The sequence below is a fragment of the Sycon ciliatum genome (assembly GCF_964019385.1).
Source record: "Sycon ciliatum chromosome 5 unlocalized genomic scaffold, ocSycCili1.1 SUPER_5_unloc_1, whole genome shotgun sequence".
Taxonomy (NCBI): Eukaryota; Metazoa; Porifera; class Calcarea; order Leucosolenida; family Sycettidae; genus Sycon; species Sycon ciliatum.
The window spans coordinates 354,688-366,234 of NW_027044462.1; the positions used below are offsets into that span (position 1 = coordinate 354,688).

The 11,547-nt window shown below is 44.4% G+C and overlaps 1 protein-coding gene across 1 annotated transcript; it reads left to right on the top strand.

The window, feature by feature from the left end:
• The first annotated feature begins 940 nt into the window (after positions 1 to 940).
• Positions 941 to 11,070, top strand: LOC135830342 (laminin subunit alpha-3-like). The gene is made up of 7 exons (XM_065342611.1): positions 941 to 1,313; positions 1,556 to 1,744; positions 3,478 to 3,615; positions 4,237 to 4,347; positions 5,503 to 5,708; positions 6,291 to 6,327; positions 9,996 to 11,070. Exons 1-7 carry the CDS (start codon positions 1,190 to 1,192, stop codon positions 10,151 to 10,153), a joined length of 963 nt encoding a protein of 320 aa, XP_065198683.1. The 5' UTR covers positions 941 to 1,189; the 3' UTR covers positions 10,154 to 11,070.
• The last annotated feature ends 477 nt before the right edge of the window (positions 11,071 to 11,547 follow it).

Sequence of the window (11,547 nt, forward strand, 5' to 3'; positions counted from 1 at the left end):
TGTGGGTGTTAGAGGTCATGAAGTTGGCTGCAATGGAGACTTTGAAAAGCGTTGTAGCAATGGTCTCAGCAACTAAAGAGCCGTCAATCCTTCCGGGGCTGGGGGAGGGGAGTATATGAGAGAGATGGGATAGCAGGTTCTGGGGAGAAAGATAATCAATAAATTTAACCGTCAAGTTGCTCCCCACAGCGAGGTTCGTAACACTGGTCTGCAGTTGATCGCAGAAAAAGCAGCATCGTCGCATGATGGAGGCATGTGAAGGGTTATTTCACCAGCAGGGTACACATGATCAGTCCTTCTGGCAAGCATAAGCTTCCTCCTGTACCAACAAGAGAGTATGGCCCAGAATGTTACGCATGGTCACATTTGCAGGCACAGGGTGGGCTCCTGTTGTGCCTCTGGGTTGGAGACAACTGACTACAGCTGACGCTCGCAGTATGGACAGTTAGACATGGATGCAAGGGTCATTGATGAGGTAGCCATTGACTTTGTATGATACGCAACAGTGCGACACATTTTCAAAAGCTCTGGAAGGGTCTACTGCTACTAACTGTACTGCTCCGCTATTGCTGATAGTGTGCAGCCATTCAGTGTATCCAGCAGGTCTACTATCACAAAACTACTAGTATGGCGGAAACCGAAGAAGACCAACAGCACCGTCAGATGGTTCATGATGTTAATGTTGACAATGCTTTCCACTTTGTAACGTGATAATAGGATACAGTGTGACACATTTCCAAAAGCTCTGGCAGAGTCTACTGCTACCATTAGTACTGCTACGACATTGATGATAGTGCACAGCCATTCAGAAGATTCAGCAGGTCTACTACCATAAGATTACGACTCGTATGCCGGAAAGCGAAAAAGAGCAGCTCCGACAGATGGTTCATGATGCTAAGGTTCACTATGCTCTCCATGATTTGAAATATTGAGCCTCCATGTGCAATGCATGTCAGGCATGCGTTGCTGAGAACCAGGCACAACAGAATCTGAACACCAAATACTACAGTCATTATGATGGTTTTTCTGCAAGAGAGGGTACAAGATCATTTCCCTCCCCAGAGTCTGCGTGAGATAGATATTGTCCTCGTTGTGAACAAAACTATATTCGCCTGTAAACCCTCCAATTCTTGAGCTGATTACCTACATTTCAAAAGCATTTGCTGAGCTGAATGCTGATCCACAGAAAATGAAAGTGCCCTCAACTACTCAGCTATGTACATGGTTTGCGTTGCTGTTGGCCGCCTCGTTTCGTGGTGCGGCCGCAAAGAGCGTCCTTGCAGGTACCCATTCCAGCACTGCAAATGAAACAGGTAGGAGCACTTGCATGTACATTGAAATTGTCTTTTTCTTCAATGCAGCCTACAGCATAATTATCGCATTTCGACTTGCTGAAAAGAGATAATGATCTGAAGCAAACCTAGTTGGTAAACTCTTTTTGTATGATCGAGGTGTCTTTGCTTCACTGAGTAGGATGCACTACAAGGTTCGTGACTAAACGCAGGTAGACCTTTCATTTACAACTTACATTTTTGTTCTTTTCTTTGCCCATTAGACGATGCTGGGTCGTGTATGGCACGAGTTCTTCGCCTTCTACCATCCACCGCTCTCCGTCTCAGCATCCAGGACACAGAGACTCTGCTAATTAGTCTACGTCAGCTCCACTCCGGCAATCTTCACACGGATTCACTTTCTGCTCTGTTAGGTGGACGACAGAATTCTAATTTTCTACAACAGTGTCTTCGTAAGTCAACTCCACATGTCATAATATGAATTGAAGGATTATTCTTTGAACATGCAACGTTCTATTTGTGCACAATCAAACATTCATATTTGCGGGTTGTTGCGTTCTACGGATGGGGAGATGTCGATGTGAGTAACTCTATTTCATAAAGCTTTCAGTAACATATGAATACTTCGTAGCTGGTTTTTGGATTACCTGCGTGCTGTCGCTCAGCCCCTGCTCTGGTACTTGAAAACGAGTAAATTTGCAGAGACACTGCTGTGCATTTATTGCATACGCACATTGACAGGTGAAAATCATTCTTTGAAGCTTGGTATGATTGTTGTGAGCCCTCTGGTTCTCTAAAGTGTCAGGAACGAACGACCCCACACGGCAGGAGGACAACTATTTATTCTCAACAGTATATTTCACTTCCATCGACTAATAATAATGAACAATGAATGAAAAAATGAAACAATGAATGAATGAATGAATAACTAACACTAAAACCACCAGGAAGTTATAGCGTGAAAATGACAGCGTATATGAGAAAGCATCCACATACCACATGCAACTACAGCGCACGCAGCAAACCGCACATAGCGCCTGTAGCGTATACCACGTCGTAACGATCAGCGGTACGGCGGAGGCGGGGTACAACTGCATTGAAACGAACACAATGTCACAAGCGAGAAGGCCTTTCACTCTCGAGAACTTGTGGTTTCACAACATTCTCCCCACCAAAGGGCTTCTCCCCGCCGTACAACAACTCGTCTCCGACCGATTTCGCCATGCACTGCACCGACCCAGTGGGCCTTGGATCTGATCCTCCCACTGGCTTCGAATACTCCTCTGACCGCTGCTTGTCTGTAAGCAAAGTCTTCCACGCCTTGTCCGGCGTCCTTTCGCGTGTAGCAAGCAAATCTCGCTTTGCTCCCTCATATATACTGCTGGCGATGCGCTCGTTCATCTTCTTCAGGTTCTTGAGCTTTTCGTCAAACTCTGGGCGGAGCCCACCCTCTTGCCGTCTAGCACTGCGCTCTTCAAACTCCTCGCTCTGTCGGAGCCTCTTCTCCACGTATTCGCTCAACCTATCGCCTTCAAATCCATACCGAATTCCGCTAGCGATAAAGCTGGCTTCAATGATCCATAGTTCCTGTGCCATGCTCGTTTCGTATCCTGGCGTGGTCGCCAAATGTTGTGAACCCTCTGGTTTTCTAAAGTGTCAGGAACTAACGACCTCACACGGCACGAGGACAGCTATTTATTCTCAACAGTATATTTCACTTCCATCGACTAATAATAATGAACAATGAATGAAAAAATGAAACAATGAATGAATGAATGAATAACTAACACTAAAACCACCAGGTAGTTATAGCGTGAAAATGACAGCGTATATGAGAAAGCATATACACATACAACTACAGCGCACGCAGCAAACCGCACATAGCGCCTGTAGCGTATACCACGTCGTAACGATCAGCGGTAGGGCGGAGTCGGAATACAACTGCATTGAAACGAACACAATGTCACAAGCGAGAAGGCCTTTCACTCTCGAGAACTTGTGGTTTCACAACAATGATGGTCCTACTCGAAGTCATCAAATTGCGACTATTTTAATGGCAATCAATGTCTACGTATTTCGTGTAAGATTACCGTTCTTCACTTAATATGGACACGGTTAATATGGACACGGTTAATATGGACACGGTTAATATGGACACGGTTGTGTTGACTCTTGCATTGTTCAGGTGGTCAGCTTGAGCAATGTCGCAAAAGCCACCCATATAGCGATGCTGGAAAGTGCGCTTTCACACATTTTCCACAAGGGAGTGGAGCGTACATTTGCCACTGCGACGATGGACATACTGGAACGTTTTGTCAGATAGGTAATCATCAATCATTTATTAGAGGTACAAGTACATGTACCGATATGAATTTCTAGACCATATCTCTAACCCTGAGCATGCCCTCTGAGTTGAAATTTTGGAATATATTGAGTCGTGTGGTGTATGGTGTAGTCACAGAACATCAGTTTTGCGTGTAGCGGGTGGTGGGGGGGGGGGGGGTGCAGCACAAGAATAACTTGAAGCCTTACGTTTGTTCCAACGTCTCTATGTGGCGCTTGACTTTGGTGCACTTAAGTCTTTACTCGGTACTTGTCACTGTGAATAGAAGGTAAGGATCGTCACCCGTCCAATCTGTTTATTGGTTCTTAAAAGTTTGAGCACACAATTAAAGAAGGTTTGATCAAAAAGAAAAAAATTACGGTACGCGTGGGACTCAGCTGGAAGTCGAGTTTTTCGCATCCGTAGGAACTGCACCATCTTCTATAGATCAAGGCGCAGGTTTAGCTCCTAAAGCAGTAATAGGAAGAGCTTTGATGGGAATACCAAAATTGTCAAATTTCCAAACGAGTGAGATCTGAATATCTAATACCTTAAATAAAGGGAAATAGTTTGTGCTACTTCCATCAAATTCTTCTTTTGTTTGCCATCCCCACCTCTCAGTACTGCCATCCTGTTCTGGTAATCCATGTCAGAACGGTGCAACATGTCAACAGGGAGGATCATCATTTCATTGTCACTGTCCACCACTGTATACTGGAAAACGTGAGGAAAGTAAGTGCACAAAATTTATTGAGGGAAATTACATTAGAAGCATGTTTGGGAGCGAAGAATTTCAGCCCTGCATCCTTTTTTTCATGCGCGTTTTGGTTTACTACATTGGGAGCTCTACTTTTCCTGCCAACTACTTTAATTCACACTTGACTGGCTAACCACTGGCTGCCATACAGAGCACACAAGAAGTCCATCGAACCTTACACACGACGAACCTGCAGGAAAGCACTTTTCCCTGCTCAATACACAGTGTTTCGGAGAACTCACCCCTCATTAGTTGAGCTTGAGTTGACTAAACATATTTCGCGGTTCGAGTGAGACTCGGTTGAAGTGCAAGTTTTCCCAATCCGTAGGAGCGTCACCACCCGCAAAGATCATGGCACAGGTGCAGATCCTAAAGCGGTGGGAGTTGACAAGATCAGACTGACCAAAGTGGTCGAAGACAGAAAATCCCATTCGCTGCATCCATGCTTCCCTCGTGCCAAGCCACGAGTTCCTAATTGACTGTGGGTAGGAAGAATTCTTCCGCTTCCAAGCAGCACTAGAACCTAGTAGTCTACCCTATGTTTCTCGATCATGGTCTTAGACCATTCCACTATGCCTGCCTTGACTCAGCTAATGGTAACTCTGCTCCAATCGCATTGCAAATGTGTAGTCCTCTCCAAACCAATGTTACAATACATTCACATAATTTAACACAGCTACTGCAGAATGCAACATACTAGTTCATATCCAGCCCTGCCCTAGCTCCCCGCGCTTCTCTTACTTTTCAGTTCCCCTTTCATTCTTTTTCTTTCTCCCCTCTTGCTCTATTACCGCCATGGCTGGCTATCGCCCACATCACCTTTTCAATGGCTAGTGCCACGTGATTGTGAATAAAATAAATAAATAAATAAAATAGACCAATACATCACTAGCAAAACCAAAAACGGTGACAATTTGTTTCCAGGCGAATAAACACCTCACGAACTTCTGGAAATTTCATGTATCAGTGGCACTCAGGAAGGTATAGACCAAATGTTGAGGACCGTTGCCCATTCACTACGTTGTTGCCTCATTTTCATGAAGATATGTCATGATTCAAAAGATGTGAATGGTGTGACATGTGACCACATATTGCATGACCAAATCATTACTTTTATGTGTACTCTCCAGAGTGGTTGGACGTAGCTAAGTTTAAACAGCAATCCAACACATTGCATGAAGTCAGTGAAGATGTTCAACAACTGAGACATGAACTGCAAACTGGAAGACAAGACGATACCAATCGTATGTATACGTTTCTTCAACACCTGGAGAAGCGAGTCCTTAAAAACGTCAACTCCACTATGGCTCATCTGTCATCCGAAGTTGCCTCACTTGTGAGTTCATGATATGGCATACTCCGTAATGTGTGGCACATGTGTCCACACTGATAATTTTCACCTACCAGTAATTCAGAGCCTGGAGTAGAACAATGGTTTGAAAACTCCAAATACAGAATGCATGCACGGTGACGTGTAAATTAAATTTGCAACACGTGACAGACCTTTGTGCAGCTAGCTAGAGCGTGTGATTTTATACGAGTGTTGGCCACCATTTGCCAGAATGAGATTGAACCAGAGATGTAAACGTTACGTAAAAGGGAGTAAAAGGAAAAAAAGATGGTCTGATGAGAATTTGGTACATGTTCCCAGGTTAGACTATTCAACATTTCCTCACACTTCGAAACTCACGCCACCTGTGAAACCAAGCAGGTTGGTGTTACGCACCCCTCACTAGATCCACAAACGTCAAGCACACAACAGTGCAGGGGGAACCCAATGGCATGATCTATCCAAACCATTTTTGAATCTGAATTGCCATACAGTTGTCTATGATTAATATTCTACTAATCAATACAGTCTACAGTACTCGTGGTTTGATCTCTGCGCTCTGGTCGCTCTTTGTGGGGTTTGCTGTAGAGTGAGCGCCTAGACCAGCTGCAAGAGAATCAAGAAGGTACGGTGACTATATAAGGTTTTCTAATAATGCATAAAACCGAAGCTGATACGAAGAAATAATTCAATGTCGGAATAGTGAATGCATAACTCAAGTATAGTCCTTTTGCCTATTTTGAAGTTGTACGCGTGTTCACCACATTGGCCTCGTTCGTTCCATTTTTTGTTCATTTGGTTTATGCGAAGACTAGCCCAGCTTGGTTGGTGATATGATGTCAGCGCGAACAGGCATGTAATAATAATAATACTTAAAAAACGAAGGAGAATGAAGTTGAAGACACCACTGCAGCTGTACTTATGGTTGATAAATATTGTGGTAAAGACACACCTGGCAGTATGGCGGTAAACACACGCCTGCCCACACACGCTTTCTAGGCTGCAACGTTCTGGCACAGAGCTCTCCTTCTCACCATCGATTCAGTTCACGCCTGGCGCCTCGTCGAGTCAAGCTCCGTATGAAGACATCCAAGAAGAAGATAGCCTGATGAGTCCAGCGGGGACGAAACGTACGTCGCAATCGAGCTATGTCGTTGCTGTGTCATCATCTATGTGCCATGCGCTACTTGATGTACCAGCCTGCTATGCCAGATACCGCCAGCCATGCATCGACCAGGCGCCAGGCGTGAACTGATGGTGGTGGTGGTGAGAAGGAGAGCTCTGTGCCAGAACTTTGCAGCCTAGAGAGCGTGTGTGGGCAGGCGTGTGTTTACCGCCATACTGCCAGGTGTGTCTTTACCACCATATTTATCAACCATAAGTACAGCTGCAGTGGTGTCTGCAACTTCATTCTCCCAAGTCAAGCTCCGTATGAAGACATCCAAGAAGAAGATTGCCTAATGAGTCCAGCGGGGACGAAACGTACGTCGCAATCGAGCTATGTCGTTGCTGTGTCATCATCTATGTGCCATGCGCTACTTGATGTACCAGCCTGCTATGCCGGATACTGCCAGCCATGTATCGACCACGCGCCAGGCGCGAACTGATGGTGGTGGTGGTGGGAAGGAGAGCTCTGTGCCAGAACTTTGCAGCCTAGAGAGCGTGTGTGGGCAGGCGTGTGTTTACCACCATACTGCCAGGTGTGTCTTTACCACCATATTTATCAACTAAAAAACGAAGGTAAGTTTTTTTTAAGAGAGCAGGTCTGAGAATACCAAAGTATGTGTGCAAGTGGATCGCTCCGATTTCGCTCAAAATTTGCAGGTAGGTTCCCTTTGGGGTGTGGATCGATTATGCAAAGCCCTTGAAAAAGTTTCTGAAGGGAACCTTGAAATTTGCATACCCCTCAAAAATGGCCGAAATATAACATTATTTATGGGTCTAGAAACGAGTCACGCCACAGCGTATACGAACAAGCTATGAACAAAGCTCCATCAAGCCAACATTGCCTCACCTTAGAAGAGTTCCTGGAGCAGTACCGCTTAGCCACGCCAGCATCCCAGAAGACGAGGTCCATCACCCCCTGACGCCACAAATGATCGTCTTGAAAATAGCCAATTTACACGCGCTGGCAAAACAGCCAGCTACGTCCTCAATTGGCCAGAACTATACACCGGCAGATAGTAGAACACCTCTTCTAGCGCTGAGGACATGTCCCCCATCTTCCTTTTGGGGTTTTCTTGAAATAAACTTTTTTGAATTTTTCCACTCGACCATGCTGAAATACGGCCAAAGTCATACCTGCGCAGGAAAGCTCGCCACTCCGCGACGTCTCCTCAGCAATTTCTACTCCAACACTACTCCCAAGGCCGCAGAACAACGTGTAGTGTTGACTCTGACAAGGAAAAGCAGCGGTGATCACTTGTCACTCCAAACGACAAGCTTCTCCTTGCGCGCCACCAATAATTTTTTGTGCGACTGTTGCTGCAAAAGTGACTGAAGGCCTGAGCGCAGTTTTTGAATTTTATTGCAAGATGCACGGTGAAATCATATATTTCATATATAGTTCTGGCCAATTGAGGACGTAGCTGGCTGTTTTGCCAGCGCTTGTAAATTGGCTATTTTCAAGACGATCATTTGTGGCGTCAGGGGGTGATGGACCTCGTCTTCTGGGATGCTGGCGTGGCTAAGCGGTACTGCTCCAGGAACTCTTCTAAGGTAAGGCAATGTTGGCTTGATGGAGTTTTGTTCATAGCTTGTTCGTATACGCTGTGGCGTGACTCGTTTCTAGACCCATAAATAATGTGATATTTCGGCCATTTTTGAGGGGTATGCAAATTTCAAGGTTCCCTTCAGAAACTTTTTCAAGGGCTTTACATAATCGATCCACACCCCAAAGGGAACCTACCTGCAAATTTTGAGTGAAATCGGAGCGATCCACTTGCACACATACTTTGGTATTCTCAGACATGCTCTCTTAAGTATTATCCGCTTCAGACCCCTTAAAAAAATAATAATAAGTGAGGGTGTGCGCATGAGTCGAGATTGTGTGCGTCCGTCTCGTAATAACAAGTCTTCAGTATACAATCATTTGGTTTCTAGTACTGACTGTTGTCGTACTTATTCTGATCTTTTGCAGTTACAAGTTTTGGAAGCTGTTTCATAAGCCGAATTTGTGTGTCCAGAAAAATAATAATAATTATAATTTAAACTCGGATACTAGGCCAGTACTACAATGTAAAAAAAGAAGAAACACATGACAACGAGTTATGCAGTTTTGTGCCCTATTATTGCATTTTCTGACCGTTTATCATCTTGTTACAGTCGTGGATAGTTGCTGCCTAACTTGTTCTCATGTGTTTCTTCTCTTTTTTAAGAAGAATAATAATAATAATAAATCTGAATAGATGTAGTAAGAGCAAAGGGCGCCAATTCGGTACAGAAATAGTAATGAGGGGTGTTTTCCACGATTGTTGAACACTAATATGGGCGCCACCACCTTTAGATATAGCGATGTAGAACAGTTGAGTAGTAAGTTGTGAACGGTACCATTGGGTTGTTCAATAATGCATGACATGTGTCGGCCAAAAGGGTCCATGGAGAAGGATCTGTCTGAGGTATTGCATAGAATGCATTAGGCACAATTTGTTAACATTGAGCATGGGTCTACAAATTCTTGCTTGAAGGACATCTGGCACAGACAATTTCCCTGCAGCCAGCCTGAAGCCCCATATTTGAACTCCATGCTCTATAACTGGTCGTACGTAGGATTTGAAGAGCAGGCTGATGTAGTCGGGTGGTAGTCGGTGACCCATGTACATGTGGTACAGTAGGGCAACGCGTGGGCTATATTTTCTAGATACATGCAGAAAGTGTTCATCAGAGTTTAGATCGGGCGTTATTACTATTCCTGGTGTTTGCGTGGTGTACGTGCATCTTGATAGTACAACTGTCACCAGCAACGCCAGGGCAGTATTACCATTTTCGAAGGTGTACGCGAGTATGCAATTATTATTGGGTTTGGTGTTGCCTGATGATTGCGAGAGCCTGAAACTTGAAGTAGCAGCAAAATAGCCTTGATTATCCTTGTTGCTCTGTTCTGTAATTGGGTATCGCATATACTGGAGATTTGCACACCTATCCACCTGTGTCTAGTCGGTACTCAATTGCTGCTGTAATTTGAGCTGATAACTGCACACTACAACTATAGTTGCATAGTTGTATCTACTCGTTCACCTTGTACGTTTTTGAAAGATCTGATCGTTCTTCATTTCTCGATTCTTTGCTCTGCAGTATCCTTTCCCTGTCGGAGGACAAGCCAGGGGCGGTCAGGTCTATTCAATAGCGGAACACCCACGGCAATATTCACTGCATACTGTGATCGAGAGACTGATGGAGGTGGCTGGACTGTGTGTCAGAAGACAAGATGGCTCAGTGGACTTTTACCGTGACTGGAATGCACACAAACTAGGATTCGGATCAGCGGCTGGAGAGTTCTGGCTGGGTCTAGATACACTACACTATATGAGATCACAAGCGGGTAGTACATATGAGCTGCGTATTGATATGGTGTTCAAGACAACTGGAGAGAAGCATTATGCCAAGTGGTCAGCATTCCGTGTTGAAGGTGAAGCTAACAATTACAGACTACACGTTTCAGGATTCTCAAGCCCTACCTTGGTGGACAGAATGAGACGCCACAATGAACAACAGTTCAGCACTCGGGATCGTGATCATGACAGATTGACAGGGGACTGTTCCAATTCCTACAAAGGTGGATGGTGGTACAACCGGTGTTATGACGCAAACCTCAATGGAGAGTATGGACTTCACGATGGATTACCACGTGGTATAGTGTACAAATATCCCGGAAACAATTACTTGATTTTGAGGTTCGTGGAAATGAAGCTACGAAAGCAGCTCTAAAGCTCAAATCTACTCTCCTGGTGTATTCTAGAGCGACATTAACCATTTCAAGTTTTCATTGGCTTACCAATATCACATTCCGGCTCCCTTAGAGTTTTAGTTCTTTCTGTCACTTGCTCCGTGAAGAGATTTTGGAGAGTAGCATTGTGATAGTAGGGTCTGTTGGCTTCGTGTCCAAGAAGTCACATGTATATTCATTCGCTTATGTAGCCAGGGTCTATGCATTCAGAAAGAGGTGCACGATGTTGCACATGCACGTTTCACTTATTTTTAAACTACTTACATGTACATGTACATCTTCACGTTCACTTTATAAACTGTCATAACCCACGGAATGTGCGATATTTTTTTAGTTCGCCTCCTTTTCCATCTCAGTAATTTCATTCATTGTTGACTTCAGCGCCTTTCCTACGTAATTGTTTTAAAATGTATTTGTACTCGATCATAGTGCACGGTGTTTTGAACTGGCTCTAGAAAAGAAGAAAATAGCTGGTACTTGTGGAAAAATGTGATGCGTTTGCGTAGTTGTTCTTACTGCGATAGGTTCTAACAATAATGAGATGCCTTTTGTTGGCTCTTCTGCCTGGATTTCATTGACAAATGCGTTAAGCCCATGGATCCCCTTCCGTGAGTAACAGGCGAACTATAACTATTACCATTATTGGACTCGGATGGACAGCCAAGGTTTAATTTGTACAAAAGAGAACCACTGCTGTACCGTGCACTGTTAAAATACTTTAACAGCAATAATAATGATAATTTATACAAAAGAGAAAGACCAAGGAACTACAAGTTACGCTATACTATACTATCCACTAACACCACCAGTTACTAAACAATCAGCTCATGCGATAACATTGCACGACACTGACCGACGGTACTGTCGTTCTACAACTAACTGGCTAACAGCTGTAGCACA